This window comes from Nanorana parkeri, unplaced genomic scaffold, assembly GCF_000935625.1.
Source record: "Nanorana parkeri isolate BGI_ZX_2015 unplaced genomic scaffold, ASM93562v1 scaffold476, whole genome shotgun sequence".
Lineage (NCBI taxonomy): Eukaryota > Metazoa > Chordata > Amphibia > Anura > Dicroglossidae > Nanorana > Nanorana parkeri.
This window is the reverse complement of record NW_017306744.1, coordinates 721,391-738,227: the sequence shown is the minus strand read 5'-3', so window position 1 is coordinate 738,227 and position 16,837 is coordinate 721,391. Positions and strand designations below refer to the sequence as shown.

The window sequence follows — 16,837 nt, the reverse complement described above, 5'->3', positions numbered from 1 at the left end:
GCTGAAACGGATCCCGACAATTATGTCTGGATTTGCCCAGCTGCGTGAGTGACAGCTGGCTCTGCCTATCTAGAGGCAGAGCCAGCTGTACCCGCCCCCTCCCCTGTCCGTTCTGCCAGTCAGCGCTGGAGGAGCGGGGAGGGGGTAATCCAGTTCCTCCCCTGTCAAGGCTCTCTGCCGTGACAGGATCGAGAAGTGAGCGAACGCCGGTATGTGGTCATATTCATGGTCACAGGTCGGCTAGAACTATGAGGATGACTGAAAAGCACTCATCTCATAGTTCTCCTTTTAACAGAGTGGAAAGTGAATGAACAGAAGAGAAATCCAAATCAAATCTATATGTGGTGTTACCACCCTTTGTCTTAAAAACAGCATCAATTCTTCTAGTTAGACTTTTTGAAGGAACTCGGCAGGTAGGGTGTTTCGAAACTCTTGGAGACCTAGCCACAGATTTTTTGGAGAGTTAGGCAGCCTCAAATCCCTCGGTCTCTTCATGTAATCCCAGACTGGATGATGTTGAGATCAGGGCTCTGTCGGGGCTAAACCATCACTTCCAGGACTCCTTGTTCTTCTTTACGCTGGATAGTTCTTAATGAGTTTTCCTGTATGTTTGGGGTCGTTGTCCTGCTGTAGAATACATTTGGGGCCAATCACACACCTCTCCATCATGCCATACCACCAGGGAGCCTACACCCACAGAAGATCTCTGCTTAGTTCTCCAAGATGGAACAACCTACCTGCCGAGTTCCTTCAAAAACTTTGCAAGTGTACCTAGAGGAATTGATGATGCTTCCATTTTGTTGATCAAATAAACTATTCACACTTTTATTTCTGAAAGCATTCTTACTTTGCAGCATTTTTTTCACACCTGCCTAAAACATTTGCACAGTACTGTATATATTCCTAACTAGAGTGAAATTGGGGCTTCAACTTATTGCAAACATCTAGTGCACTCTGATACTGCAGACGGACTCTTTAAAATAGTTTTATTGCTAAAAATGAAAATGGCTTTTGAAAAAAAAACAACCATTTCTAAGCACATCACGTTTTAAGCTTGATTGCTGTAATGAGTGATTTAAAAATGTAATCTTTTGATCCGGTAGTTCTGAAGCACCCGCTCACATCTGTTCCTGTTCCTCCCTCTATTGGGGAGCAAACCTGGGCATCGTAAACACAACTTATTTCATATGACATTGTAACAATCTGTGCCCACGTATATACTGGCATTGTAGATTGTTCAATCCAAAAAGCCTATAAGGAGAACGGTAACACCAGCCCCCTTTTACAGGTCTTGTCATGGTGTAGAATCTAGGCCCCAGCTACAATGGTAGATGTAAGGCACTTAATGAAATCATGATTCCCTGGGGAAATTTCCTTAATGCTAATGGAAAAAATTGAGGGCTTTGTGCTGAAAGGCTCAAAATAACTCCTGTATGAACATTTCACCACTGCATAGAGCTCTCTTGCTACTGCACTAGATCTTACTACAACTTCCTATCCCTTACATCAAGGAACGTGCTATCTTATCCTCTATTTGGGTTGTAGGTGCCAAGGTGCTACAAATGTGATCAGCAATGACACCAGCTATTTCAGGGCTAAAATAAGCTCAACTTTGACGGTTGGCAGGCTTTAGAACGAATGGTTTTGGGAGACATTACGTTGATCCTCTGAGTTTTTAATGACTGGTGGAAGTCAATTGTAAGTCAATATTTTTATTGGATTTTTTTTTTTCTTTTCAATTTTGCAAACGTCCAAGTTTACCCATGATACCAGAATTCCATTACTGCGTTTGGATGTGTGATAATCGGCACCACGAGCTCTATGCAAATATTGACTTTGACATGCAAGTCCATTGAGGCTGAATTACTGAAGGACTTGATAATCTTCTCTCAATTTGTGTCAAGATTCACTTTTATTCAGTCATGTATAGCAAATTCCTATTTATTTTAACTACACATGATCAAATAATTGAAGTCAGCCTTCACTGTGAGTGAAGATTCTCAACTCCTTTAGCAAGTCAGCATCATGTAAAGTCACCCACAGGTGCTCTTTGCTGCACCCTGTTATGTATTTCCTTTGGCCTAGATCTCACTAGGGACTCTTACATTATTTGCAGAAGAGGCTGGAGAGTGGAGACAGTGCTGGAAGACTTAGCAACTTGACCAACAGGGTGGCTGTTGCATCATGTCAATGGGGGAAAAAAGCAGAGATGGCATCAATGGTGTTTTTCATATTGTCAAGCAATGCTTCAGTGCTTCTTGTGCATCTACTTTAAAAGCTTGTGCAAAGAGCCTGTTTGAAGAAAAACTCTGGGAAGAAATTTGTATTCACCCTTGCAGTGGGGCTACCCCCACATTGCAAGGGTTAAGTGCTTGTTTTTGCCTAGGGTAAAAAAAAAAGGTTTTACTCACCTGATCCTCCGAGTTGGATGGCTCTTGGACTGGTCCCTGGGGTGTCTCTCCCCCTCTGCTGCAGCAGTCTAGGAATCCTCGAGCCATCACGTCCAATACAGTGTAAGGATGCGAGGACGCCAATGGATATACCATCGCTGCAGTGGAGCAGAAGATGGGGTGCTGGCTCCAAGGATTATGTATGTATGTATGTATGTATGTGTAATATATAGATATATATCTATATATAGATATATCTATATATATATATATCAGATACACATACTAAAAAAATGTTCCCACTAGTCAAAATGAGCACTTAACCCCTTGCAATGCGGGGGTAGCCCCACGGCAAGGTTTAACATTTCTGCCCGGAGTTGTTCTTTAAGCCTAATCTTAGTTTATACCATTGCTGCAGTGCAGGATGAGACTGGCTGGAGGAAACGTTTCCAAGGATTGTGGAAGTATACATTTCTTCCTTCCCTTTTTTTTTTCCCTCTAGGCAAAAATTAGCACTTAACCCTTGCAATGCAGGGGTAGTTCCACGGCAAGGGTTAATAAATGTCTGCCCAGATTTCTTCTTTAAGCCTATTCTTAGTTTTTTGTTTTTTGTGATCTTAAATCATTTTGTTTAAAAATAAGCTAAAATGGTTTTGGAAAAAAAACCTCCGAGCATTTTTCAGTAAATGTTTTGGAGAGTTGGTCAAGGATCTGAATACCACTGTAAGGGTACCATATACTCAGATTGCTCCTTGTAGAAATGTAGTTGGAATACAATTTGATGTATTGCAGCATTGATTCAGGAAATTAGTTTTGCTGTGGTCATACTTTCCAAATAGACCCTCTGATTCTGGTTTACAAACACCGTTTTAGGGACACTGGTATTTTCATTGTAATATACTTATTAAAGACATCCATCGTGTTTGGACTAAAACTGTGGCCTGCAGAAATCATTTAGCTTTTAGCCGCTGATGGCGTTTTATTGCGTTGGTGAGTATATTTAGAGATTAGTCAGCATCTAGCATTGGCAGCCAGCTGGGTAAAGGCCATCTGCTTTTCTGGTTGTGTTTTTTTGTTTTTTTTCTTGCAGCTTTGTTCTTATGGCTTGTGTTTTCAAGTAATTGCAATGCATGTTTTTGTACATTGTGTTCTCAGGCAGCATTTGATTCACTTGTTTCAAGGACCTTTCCAAGTAGATTAAATCTGCCTCCCACTATTACAATTCACTTATTTCTTGTTCTGCAGCGATTTTTGATTTTTTTTTTTTTCTTTAAATTGTGATTCCACACATCTGCATTTTTTACACCATCGTCCCAAATGTAAAAGCAAAACGCTATTAAAAGTCAGTAAAGAACATAGAAGAATGTAAAAACTATGCTTCCAACTGCTTCTGTTAAACCTATTTGTGTAACGGCTACCACTTTGATTTGCCTATTCATGCAGCTGCTTTGTATATATACTTTAGCACCTGAGCAATGCAAGAACACATGAGAAATTCATGATGATTATTGCCGTAAACCTGTCTTTAGTTTGGTTGCACTTTGGTGCAATTCACTCTAATAGCATGCGCGCCTTGCTCGTTTGCAAAATTGTGCACCAAAACGTTTAGTATAATGTGATTTCTAGGGTTGCGACTAACGAATATTTTCTAATCAGTAATAATAATTTTGTTTTTATTTAATCGGATAAAAAATAAATAAATACAATCTTTAATTTAAAATACACAAATGGAGTGTTGCAAACCTAAAGTTTACTTCAGAATAAAACTGCACACACAGTTTTTTGCAATCACACGGCAATTCTTTAAAATGATTTTATGTATTTTATATTACACATTGTAATTGGTTTCATGGAATTGAAATTTTTAAATGACAAAAAACTCCAAGCATTAAAATAACTAAACGAGAGCCTCTAGATCTGTAGAAAATGGTATCTGACTCCTTCCCGTTTAGCTAAAATGTCCCCATCTTCCTCGGCGATGTGCTGGAGGGGCTGCGGACTCACGGGCACGTTAATGCACACCTACTGGTCCTGCAAATCCCCCACTAGTTTTTGGAAGAAGATCTTCCAGATACTGTCAGCCGTGACGGGCCTCTCTATAGCCCCCACACCCACCTTGGCTCTCCTTCACGTAGGTTTAGAACAGTATCCCAATAACCTTTAGAGCTATTATAATCCATATCCTCCTAGCGGCTAAACTTACAATAGTAAGACACTGGAAGGGATCAGAGGCAGCCAACGCATCTGAGGCTCTGCAGATACTGCAAGTGCACGGTGCTTATATAAATTTTATATAAAACACTCCCATTTTATCACTACAACATCACACTTGAATAGCTTCAGCTGGGGAATGACCACTGCCAGTGACAAGATTCCACAGCCAACAACTGAATGTAAACACAGCAGGCAGTGTGCTGGTGTAATAGCCAGCCTGCTATTGGTTATTTCACTTTCCAATAGCAGAGCCAGCTGTCAATCAGGCAGTGGGGTGGATTCCAACAATATTTGGATATTTCCTGGTTGCAGCTCTGCTGTGCAAGCATATAGCGGGAAACACAGGAGGATATTGGTAAATGGGGCGGGGCGATTTGGGGTTGGGGGGGCTGTGGAGCGTGACTGTAGTATAATAATTATTCTTAGTAAAGATAATATAATTTTACAAAACCAGTATTTCCAACTTGCATACAGCTGTTTCAGGCTTGTGAAAATCTACTTTAAGGCCCTTGGTTGGTGTTCATTTAGCTGTCTGCGTATAGCTGCTCTAAATAAACAACGTTAGTGAGTGATATGCTGCTTCCTCTCATAAGTGCTGTTTTTATGAGGGATTCAGGTGAGATTTGATGCTCCATTTTGTATGTGCTCTAGTTTTTAGCTCTAAGGAGATTATCTTTTGTAGCATTAGCAGCAAACATGCACTCAGCATCTGTCTTTTGAACTGTATTGTTCTCTTTCTGCTACATGAAGCCGCTCCAATCTGATGGGGAAATGATAGGGAAGTGTTCTGATTTTTGAGTTGTATGCTACCAAGTCTAATTTTAGTGTTCAAATTAGATAAAGTTCCTCTTTCCTAAAACTATGGCTGTCTCTATTTTGTGAAGTGATCGCATGTATTACCTTTAGAACTAGAGAGATACCACAGTGGGGTGAAAGGCTTCATGGCATAGAGATGTGGCTGGCCTGAGATAGGTCAATTATTAGGAATATTAACAAAACAAAATGGCTACTTTCCCTGTAGATTGGAAACTAGCACATTTGTGGCGAACAAACGACAGTATCAGCTTGTTAAATGGATCGGGTCAGACTTCTAGATTTTGTGTAAAATGGTTGTTGAAGGTTCTATTTTTGTAGAATCAGGAACTGCTCGTACGGCCGCAAAGGATCTTGGGGCGGGCGCATGCGCAGTTCCGATTCTTGGCTGGGAGACGAGCAGAGACGCAAGGACATCTTCATAGCATGTGGCGTATGTCCTTGGCTGACGCGACATCTAGGGGAGCTCAAAAATTGCTTTTCCTAAGTGTGATAAGTCCTATATTATAATAATAATAATAATAATAATAATAATAAAGATTTGAATAAGATTTTTGTGATGGGCATAGGGAAACCTTGGAGAGAAGGACCAGTGCCGAGTCCCATTTGTCCACTGTAGCTTTGCAAGCTTAAGGGGATTTTAGCTCAATGCAGACATTAGTGATGAGTAAATATGGGATTATAAAATGTGAATTTTGTAGCCTTCCCAATATCCTATAGAAATGTAACCGTAATGGTTTTGTTCCTAGGGACCGGAACAATTTTGCCATTTTTGCTGTGTTTGTTTAACCATAATTTCTATCTTCCTCATTCATTGCATCTACACATATTATATACTGTTTTTTTAAAGGACAAAATGGGCTTTAATTTGCTATGACATATGCATATATAAATTCTTACATTTTTGTGTGTGTAAAACACTATCCCTTATCCTGAATAAGCATGTATCACTTGCTTAGTAATGAATGAAATGTCATTTGTGGCTATTTAATGACAAGGGTGCCTTGCACTGTAACAGATTAAGGTACTGTGCGGCCATACCGCTGCCACACATCTGATATCACCCGTCACATTAAAACAGATTATATATTGTATTTTTTTCCCCCCAAAGGCAAATGTTTTTCCTGGTATTTGTTCTGTTTGATGTAAGTATTCAGTGCTATTTTTCTGCTCTGATAGTGATTTTTTTTTTTTTTTTCATTTTAGTGACTTTTTGATTCTACCTGGATTCATTGACTTTACAGCTGATGAAGTGGTGAGTGGCATTTATTTTTTTTAGGTCTTATTAATGTCACTTATGGTAATAAAATGCATTAAAATATTGATATGACTGCACTAGTTTAACTGCGTGTTTTTGTTTTTTTGCTCTATTTTAAAATCAACTTGAGTGGAGGACACACAGGCACATATTAATTTCAATATTCATGTCAACAGGAGTCAGTGAACAGTGAAATGCATTCCAAACACACAAGACACAACATGCTTTTGAGTTTGCATTGTTTTCAACTGAAAATGTAGCAAGCTAAAATACAAACCTACGCATAGGTGTAAATTAATAAGAGAACTATAGCCAAACCTCTTCTTGGTTTTGGTCAAAGGAGTACATTTACTAATTTACTCCTGTGACCTAAAGTCAGCATATACTGCCACGATTTGCTGACAGGGCAGAGCCGTGCTGCAGCCCGGAAAGATCCTGACAATATTGTTGGGATCCACTACTGGAGGAACAGAGGGAGGGAATCCCTGGTAACTGACAGTCACAGCTCTCGCCAGGCAGAAGCCATCAGCGGTTTGCCATCGCACAGTACTCAGTCTATATGCCGATGTGTCACACGCCGGCTCTAACCATTGTGAAGAATTCATTTTACTCTCCCAATACTTCTCCTTTTTAAAGGATTGTTCCACCTAAAAAGTAATATTTCAGATATAAAATCTAAATAGAATGTAAAGAGTGCTGATACTAATGTATGTTGATGTAACATACATTCCATAAAAAGCATACTGATGTGCTGGCACATCTAAAATATATACAGTTTTTTAATATGAATTTTTTTTTCTGTATATAGGGCTTCAACTAATTATTTTAATAATTGATTAGTTAGCCCATTTTATTCTATTTAATCAGATAAAAATTAAATTACCATCCATTTTAAAATAAAATACACAAATGCAGTGTTACAAACATAAAGTTTACTTTGCGGTACTGTGGCGTTCCAGTGCGGGCGATCATACTGTGGATGGGAGGCATGTTTGGGGGGCCATTGAAATGAATTTTTGGTCCCTTGTCTTGTGGTGCGTGCCCGACGATACTCTTACATTAAACACAATGCAGTAGACCAGCCGGGTTGTAATGGGCTCCTTTTAGAGTTTGATACTTCCACTCTCCTGGGGTAATAAGTAAACCCAGCCGGGGAGTGTAAATCACTTTTATGGCCACAATCGGTGACTCCTGAGCCCTAAGAAATTGTTAGGTGATTTTGGCTAGCTGCAGAAAACAGGGTTGAGAAAAAGTCACATAATTATAAGAGCCGGTCTGAAGTTGCATCCCTTTCCATAAAATGTTTTCGGGGTGCTCTTTGCGTTGGCAAAGCTGTCTGTATGTGCTGGATTCTCTCTGTGTTGTGCTACCACCTTGTGGTGGATTTAAATAATGTTTTTTTCTTAATGGATTATTTTGGTGCTTGATGGTCTGTACAACATGCAGAACATAGTGTACAGAGATTTTATGGGGGCGGGGATTCCAAATGTTGGGTGCAGCACATAGAATGGTGCCAAAAAGGGTTGCCACACATGCTACTATCTCTGAAGCCCAGGTTAAATAGTTGCATTTACCAAAATGGCTCAGTACAAACTATTTTTCAGTGCAGCATTTTGCTTCACTATAAATCACTTTGTCAGAATGAATCGTCGGCACATTGTGACACTGTACCACTGTAGTTCACTGTTACGTCTGCCCTGAGCAGACCTGGCAAAGGAACCTATATGCAATCTCCATCATGTAAGGCCTCCAAAACATGTTACTATTCATTTCTCAATTACTCTTTGCTTTGACATGGCAGGTAATTATTCAGAGTGGCTGCTCCATGACATAGTAGTACTAATCTGGATGCACACTGATCCAACAGAAATGTTACTTTACCTAATTATGTAATCCTAAGATTTTATGTCCTATAAATGTTGCAGGAAAGCAGCTTAATATTCATTTAGAGGTTCAAAGTTGAAACGGATTAGCTGTACTTCAAAACTTACCAGTGTCATAGAGCTTCTCACTCTTTCAATCACTCTGTGGGGTCTATTTATTAGAAACAAAAATGCACCTGTGCATTCGTTCTGTGCAACTATAACCAGTTGTTGTGAGAATAGAGGAAAATCAAATGTCCTTGAGCTGTTTTCTGTGGTCAAATGTTCTTCAAATTGACCACAGAAGTATTTAAAATTTAAAAAAAAGGGTTAATTCAAGGTGACATAAGAGTAAATCGGGGGAAATGCTGCATTATGGCCACTAGATGGAGCTGAGGTTCATAGGAAATGTATACACAGATCCCTGTAGTTGCAATAGTAACATTTATCTTCTAATTCCCCTCAGCGTTCTGTAGAATTTTTACATTGTATCTTTTGTTACTAAGATATATTTTCTAAGAACACTTGATTTTGCCCCATTCTCAACAGCTTGTTAATTTGCATAAATTGATTCCAAAAGCAGTATTACTGAATGAATAACCATGCAATTTATTTTTGTTTATTTTGTTTCCACTAAATGGTCCCCTATCGATATACTGTGGAGATGCGTTAAATGTTTTCCTTGTTGCACTGCTATGGGGATTTTTTGTCAATATAGGGAAATGTGCTGTAATCTGCTTTTTGTTTACCTTGATGTGTCCTCTAGGATCTGACTTCTGCCTTGACTCGCAAAATAACTTTGAAGACACCCTTAATCTCCTCCCCCATGGACACTGTGACCGAATCTGATATGGCCATTGCAATGGCGGTAAATATAAGACGCGTCTTTGCACTATGGAAATTAGAATATGTGGCAATTTTATCATTGTGTATACATAGTTACATAGTATTTGAGGTTGAATAAAGACATTAGTCCATCAAGTCCAACCTATTAGGATCTCATTCTAGGAGTACCTGTACCCCTGTATATTACGGTCCCTTAAGAAATCATCCAAAAGTTTCTTGAACAATTCCACATTATTTGCTGAAATCACCGCCTGTGGCAGTGAGTTCCAGACCCTAACTGATCTTACTGTGAAGAACCCCCTTCGCCCCTTGTGCTGGAATTTTTTTTCCACCAATTTTAGGTGATGGCCTCTAGTTTTTGTAACGGAGTTAATTTTAAACAGTTTATCGCTAATGTTGCTACCACCATTAAACATTTTGTACATGGAAATCATATCCCCCCCTTAATCTCCTCACCTCTAATGTGAACATGTTTAAATTTAGTAGCCTCGTCTCGTAGCTCTGGTCCTCCATACCCCTAATTAGTTTGGTTGCCCTTCGCTGGACTTTTTCCAACTCAAGGACATCTTTTCTTAGTACTGGTGACCAGAACTGGACCGCGTACTCCAGATGAGGTCGAACCAATGATCTATAAAGTGGCATAGTATAGTAAAATCAGGAGCATATTTTGATATTTTTTCATCATGGAATGTGACCATAGTATGCTTTTTTACCTACAATGTAATATGCTTCTTGCCATGAGAACATTAATTAACCATGCAGCAGAGAACTTAGAATGTGCAACTTTGTGTGTTCTTAGTTGTCAGACCCTTGTCTAACAGACAATTTAGTCAGAGAGTTATTGTCCAGTTTATTGATGCTGCTAACCTTGATCCAGCGCATCTATCAGCCACACATAACCCATTGCATGTGCGCAGTTACAATTTGGACAGAACACCACTGGGTCTGTGTACAAACTGTTGTACACCATTCAGTGATTCTCTGTGTAGTGTATGGTCAGCTTTATTTTCTTCTGGAATCGCTCTTCATTAAGGATTTGATCCAAAGAGTTCACAATATCAGGCTCTTGTTTAATAAAGGTAAAGGTTGGCATCTTATTGTGCCTCTTGTTTAGGGCTTTTGATTTAAGCTTTTGGCCTTGTTCACACCAGATGCAGTGCGTTCCGGTCCGATTCTGTCCGGAAGACACTGCATCACATTGTGGACGGCTCACTTTTTTGTGGGGCAGGAGGGGGCGTGATGGGCAATTGAAGTGAATGGCACTGTAGCCACGCCCTCCAGCCGCACTGCGATCGGCCACACGCGATCGCAAGGCACATTATGCGTCTGGTGAGATTAAAATTCAAGCACTATTTTGATCACACTGGACCACTGGCATAATGTGCCTTGCGATCCCATGCGGCCAGAGGGCGTGGCAATGGTGCCATTCACTTCAATGGCCCGTCACGCCCCTCCTGCCCCACAAAAAAGTGAGCCGGCCGCAATGAGGTGTGTTCTGGCCAGAATCGTGCCGGAACGCACTGCATCTGGTGTGAACAAGGCCTTTAGGAAGTACCTTGAATAACTGCCATTAAATGTATACTTCCATCTGGATGCCTAGCCAATATTCTGCTTCTTCAGACTTCATTTTGAAGCAAATGGTGTGAAACTTTGTGGCTGCTAACCAGATTCAGTAAACCCTATGGGCTATATACACAAGTGTTGCTGAATGGAAGGGATAGGACATGTCTTAACTCCCATGTATCCATGTTTTCTATGGCAGCACCCATGTACATGGCATCCAAGTTGTTCAGTGGCCCTATTAAACAGTTTTGGATCATACTCCTGCCTTTTAAACAGCTCTTAAGAGAAGACAAACGCTTATATATAGAAGAGACATGAAAATAAACCTGTTATGGGCCCTTTAATAATATACTAATTAATAATAATTTATACAATAGAACACTTATTTCTGATGTGTATAGGATTTTGCACTTACCATAGAATGTTCTGCTTTATTGCAGCTAATGGGAGGTATAGGTATTATTCATCACAATTGTACTCCAGAATTTCAAGCCAATGAAGTCCGCAAAGTGAAGGTAATATTTTCCTTAATAGGTATTTACTTTTTTATCCTGAAACCTGTGCATTTTGCTCAATGTAACTGTGTTGCAGTACGAATGACTGCACTGCAGCGCACAGAACTGCAATACTGTAGTAGTGCATGCACTACAATTAATGTACAGCCCTGGTGTGAATGGGCCTTAAAAGTTGCTTGCTAGAGTCACCTTTTTACAAACTGTCCGTTTTAACGGTTTAGAGGCTGCCAACCTCAGTTATTTTTAACATATTTAATAAAAGCTAGTTGGTACTGGGCAATTAATACCTGCCATGCTGTCTTGTATATCAGTGTTTTTCAACCACTGTGCCGCGGCACACTAGTGTGCCGTGAGATGTTTTCTGGTGTGCCGTCAATAAATCGTTAATTTCTTTGATCGATCAAAATTATTTTGATCGATCAAAGTTACTCCCCTCTCCGCCGGCTTCCGGGTCTTCCGTCGGAGATCCGGTGACGTCACGGACATCGACGTCACCGGACTCCTCCCCCCTTCCCCGAGTGGCTCTGTCGGCTACGAAGGGAAGGGGGGAGGAGTCGGGTGATGTAGTTGTCCGTGATGGGTAACGAAGGGAAGGAGGGAGGAGTCCGGTGACGTCACGGACATAGACTCCTCCCTAGAGCTGCAGCTAACGATTATTTTCAAAATCGATTAGTTAGCCGATTATTAGGTTCGATTAATCGGTTAATCGGATAAACAATAAAATAAAGTTTAAAAAAAGGCTCCAGTGATGGGACTACTAGCTTGTATTGAGGTTTTAGTCCATCACAGGAGCAAGCTTGGAGCGGTGGAAGTAAAAAAGAAAGATAGTGTGGTGTGCAATATAGTGAAATGGAAAGTGTAAAATTATACAGCAATGAATGCAGAATACCACCAGCTATAGAGGACTACAATAAATCCCAGCAATAGTACATAATAGCTGGAGGCATTCTGCATTGCGCTGTATAATGTACTATTGCTGGGTTTTGTAGTCCTCTATAGCTGGTGGTATTCTGCATTGCACCACTGTATAATGTATTATTGCTGGGATTTGTAGTCCTCTATACTGTGCAATGCAGAATATCACCAGCTATAGAAGAGTACAACAAATACCAGCAATACATTATACATACAGTGTATAATGTATTGCTGGGATTTGCATTCCTATGTATAATATACAGCACAATGTACCATCAGCTATAGAGGAATACAAATCCCAGCAATACATTATAGAGCACCATGTGTGGGAAAGTGCAGGCTTACCTGAGCAGTCTTCCAGCAACTTGCTTCTGAGATCGGACCTGTCTATCGGCGGCTGTCATCCCCCCACACCTGCTCCTCCTTACTACATCTCCCCGCGTCCCTGTGCCGATCGTGGATGTGGGCGGGCGGTGAGTGTGAGGCGGGGAGGAGGTGCGGCGTGAAGAGCGTGGATGTGGGCGGGTCTGGCAGCGGCGAGCGTGAGGTGGGGAAGAGGTGCGGCGCGCAGCGTGTGGGGAGCCGTGAACAGGGCCAACTGATCGGAAGACGATTAATCGATTATTGAAAAAGTTGACAACTTTTTCAATAATCGATTATAATCGATTATGTCGATTAGTTGTTGCAGCCCTACTCCTCCCCCTTCCCTTCGTTACCTGACGGAATCACTTGGGCTGAGTCTCCTCCTCACTCTTGGGCTGGTGAGTCATTGCATGTGTGTACAGGGCAAAATCTGCTACCCTGGTGAGAAACCCAATTTTTTCATGAAAAAAGTGTGCCTTTGCACAAAAAAGGTTGAAAAACACTGTTGTATATGATATATAAAATAATATGCTGCTGTATGTGCTTTATTTATAAATTTATATCTGTATTTACCCTTGTTGGTGACACAGTTTTATATAGTGTTTTATATAGTGCTTTAGAGATAAAGGAGATGAATAAATCAATAATAGAAAATGATTGTTGTGTAGAATTTTTACTTTTAGTTCTGTTTGTTTGTTTTTTGTGGTTTTTTTTAACAAGGTTTTCCAGTTCCTATAGTCTTTTCTCATGATGGGAATTCATTGGAATGATTATTTTTCACCGACAGGTGCCATTGTATGTAGTTAAAGAATCTGATACTTCAAAAACTGCCCAGTTGTAGATGCAAATGAAAATAAATGCATACTGGCTTGCTTCTTTATCCTCCCACAAGAATACTTACATGGTCTTCTTTCCTCCTTTTTTTTTTCTGCAGAAATTTGAGCAAGGTTTTATTACTGACCCGGTTGTCATGAGCCCCTCGCACACTGTGGGTGATGTTTTTGAAGCTAAAACCCGACATGGCTTTTCTGGCATTCCGGTAACGGAAACAGGAAAAATGGGCAGCAAGTTGGTGGGCATCGTCACCTCCAGAGATATAGACTTTTTGACTGAGAAGGATTACACCACTTATCTGAGCGAGGTACTTAATGTATGACTGTTTGAGGTGCTGCAGTTGGTCAGGACAGTTCTGATAAAATGACCACCAAAGAAATCACTCGTAAATGTATGAATTTGTGAGATGTCAATATTACTATATAAAAAAATGCTTCAGTGTAGTAGGCTCAGGACACCAAATTTAAGCGAAACTTTGACAGTATGTGTTTATTTTCATCATTTTTTTTTTTCTCTTCCCATGGTGGCCAAGGCTGTCCAGCAACAGTGATGGGTAGGGCTGCAACTAACTATTACTTTCATAATCTATTAATTGGCCGATTTTTTTTTTTTTTTTTTTTTTTTTTTCTTCAAATCCAGATTAAAAAAAATGAATACAATCTTTTATTTAAAATAAATACACAAATGCAGTGTTACAAACATAAAGTTTACATCAGAATAAAACGGTATGCACAATTTTTTGCACTGCACTGGAGCGCAATCAACTAATTAATAATGGGAATCGTTGACAACGATTTTCATCGAGTTTAGTCAGGGGCGTAACTAGAAATCACAGGGCCCCATAGCAAAATTTAGTATGGGGCCCAGTGATTTCTAGTTACGCCCACCTGATAACCCAAACAGCCCACCTAAGGGTGACCCTGCAGAGCCCACCATAGACTCTCTATGGTAGGCTTTGCATGGTCTCGGGCCTGTCAGCCCTGATCCTCTGTCCGCCTCCTTCTCCTCCACGATCGACTCCTCCGTCACTGGGCCCCGCCCCCTCGATCGCCGGGCCCCGTCTCCTCGATCACTGCCGATGACGGGCCCAGCCACCTCCTGCGATGCTGTTGGTTGTCACCAACTCAGCAGCGGCTGTGAGAAGGAACGGAGTGTTCCTCCTCACAGCCACCAGTGACAGCCAGCAGCCTGGCTGTCCGAGCAAGATGCCATAGCGACCCAGGCGGCCCGCATGGCATCAGGGAGATGTCCTGGCCGGGCCCCGACGTGCCTCGGGCCCCATAGCGGCCGCCTGGGTCGCTATGGTGATTGTTACGCCACTGAGTTTAGTTGTTGCAGCCCTAGCGACGGGGGTTGGGATAAACTAGAACACTGTTGGAGGTACTGAAAATGTTTATAATGCATATGATTTTGATAGTCTTAAAGTATCCCTGTCACTTATGCTTGTAACAAAAGAGGTAAATAGCTTGTAAGTAAATAAAAGAAAGTTGGGTGCATGGTGATTTATTACCAGCCTGCTTAAATGTAATTCTTTTTGAGCCCACTTTTGTTTTCTGTACAGTCCTGTCAAAACATAGTAGTTTTAGCGTGGACTAGGTAAGCAAGGTTGGGACAAACTGGAACATTGCCAGAGGTATTTACATCAGTAACGTATATATTGGTAATCTATTGCTACAATTACTGAAGCACCCCTGGCAGTGTTATAGTTTGTCTTTAAACCCTGTCATTTTCACTTTTGCTGGACAGCTCGGTCTGCAAGTAAATATGAAAAGAAAGTGCAAAGTAACCAATATGCTGAATATGATCATTGCCCTTTTTTTTTTTTTTTGGATAGTGGTGTTTTTATGGGACTAAAATTTTTCCAGAGGGAAGAAACTAAAAATGTGCACATGTAATTGACAGTAGTATGGTACAGTAAAGGTAATTCCACTTTCAAAAGTTTAGAGACCATTTAATGGAGGTTTTCACTCCCTTCTAAATGTGAGTTCCCTAGCTGTTTTTTTTTTTTTTCTGACCTCCTTGTTTCAGTACTTTGAACTGCTATCTCGAAAGAAGTTTGCAAATGAGGAATTCAGACTTTACTCAAGGTCTCCTGATCTGCCTACTCATTGCAAGGCTTTAATTTAAAGTACTGAGGCTAGAAACGGCCAGGCTATTGGTGTGTTCAGAATCCAGTTTCTTGTGGGATAAACCATTAAAATTGAAATGTGCTCACTGAATTACACTATAGCTCCACTATAATAAATGGTATATTGCAGGTAATGACCAAGAGAGATGAACTTGTTGTTGCTCCTGCTGGAGTCACCCTTAAAGAAGCTAATGAAATCCTTCAGCGTAGTAAGAAAGGTATGGCATTTCTCTTTTGGCACTATAAATGATTTGTAGAAAAGATTTGTGACCCAAACACTGAAACATTTTCATTATTTACACAAGTTTGTATGACATTTTATTAGCCGTGTTTGCTAGGATCTAATCTGTTAATAAACACAATAGGCTTGGATTTGTGTTCGAGGTATGGATGGCATGCTGATTTCTGTCCTGTCTATTACTACACCATTCAGATGCAAGCAGAAAGTACTTGCTGATTTCAAAAATCTTAGAAATGAATGCTTACAGTAGAATACGGTAGTAATGCACTAGGATAGTTTGTAAAGTGTTACTGACCCCTATCATCAAGGAGAATAACAAAGAGGAACCGTTAACAATTTACTTAAACAAGCCAAGATTTCCTGTTTAGAACAAACAATCCCTTCTGGGTGATCTCTGTACATTGCAGGAATTGTAACAAACTTTGTTGCTGATTCCTTTCCTTTTTTCTGTTCTAATTGAGTTGCTGGTTTACCAGGCTTGCTCCTGAATGGGAGGATCTGCACTCATTATTACCACATGACCAAAACTCTGTGTTCTAATGGGGAAAGCTGCAATGTCAGCATCTCTTTAGTTGACAAGCCTTGCGGAGTATCTCATCCAATCCCAAAACCAAGAAATTACATTTCTGAAGTCATTCCATAGACAACTATGTGCAGAATTCCTCCAGGTTGCCCTGTTGCATAAAAACTTTTACAGCTTTGATCATTTATTGCAGCTGCAGAGTGAAATGGAAAGCTGATTTTTAATAACATTTAACAAACAAAATGGCTTGCATTCCAATTGAATATGTTCTATTACATTTTGTAACAAGTGGTTTTCCTTTTAACTTGTAAACATTTTTCTGATTGCTTTAAATAAGACCTGTTCCAAGATGAGTACATAGGACGGTCTTCC

General features: G+C 40.4%; 1 protein-coding gene across 4 annotated transcripts in view; it reads left to right on the top strand.

The window, feature by feature from the left end:
- The window catches only part of LOC108790473 (inosine-5'-monophosphate dehydrogenase 1), a 121,418-nt gene that overhangs the window by 83,416 nt on the left and 21,165 nt on the right, over nucleotides 1–16,837 (top strand). For all 4 annotated transcript variants that reach the window (XM_018560738.1, XM_018560742.1, XM_018560740.1 and 1 more), the window contains exons 3-7: nucleotides 6,624–6,672; nucleotides 9,304–9,405; nucleotides 11,387–11,461; nucleotides 13,674–13,880; nucleotides 15,832–15,919. In XM_018560738.1, the coding sequence (XP_018416240.1) occupies nucleotides 6,624–6,672; nucleotides 9,304–9,405; nucleotides 11,387–11,461; nucleotides 13,674–13,880; nucleotides 15,832–15,919 (521 nt within the window). The remainder of the gene's footprint in view (nucleotides 1–6,623; nucleotides 6,673–9,303; nucleotides 9,406–11,386; nucleotides 11,462–13,673; nucleotides 13,881–15,831; nucleotides 15,920–16,837) is intronic.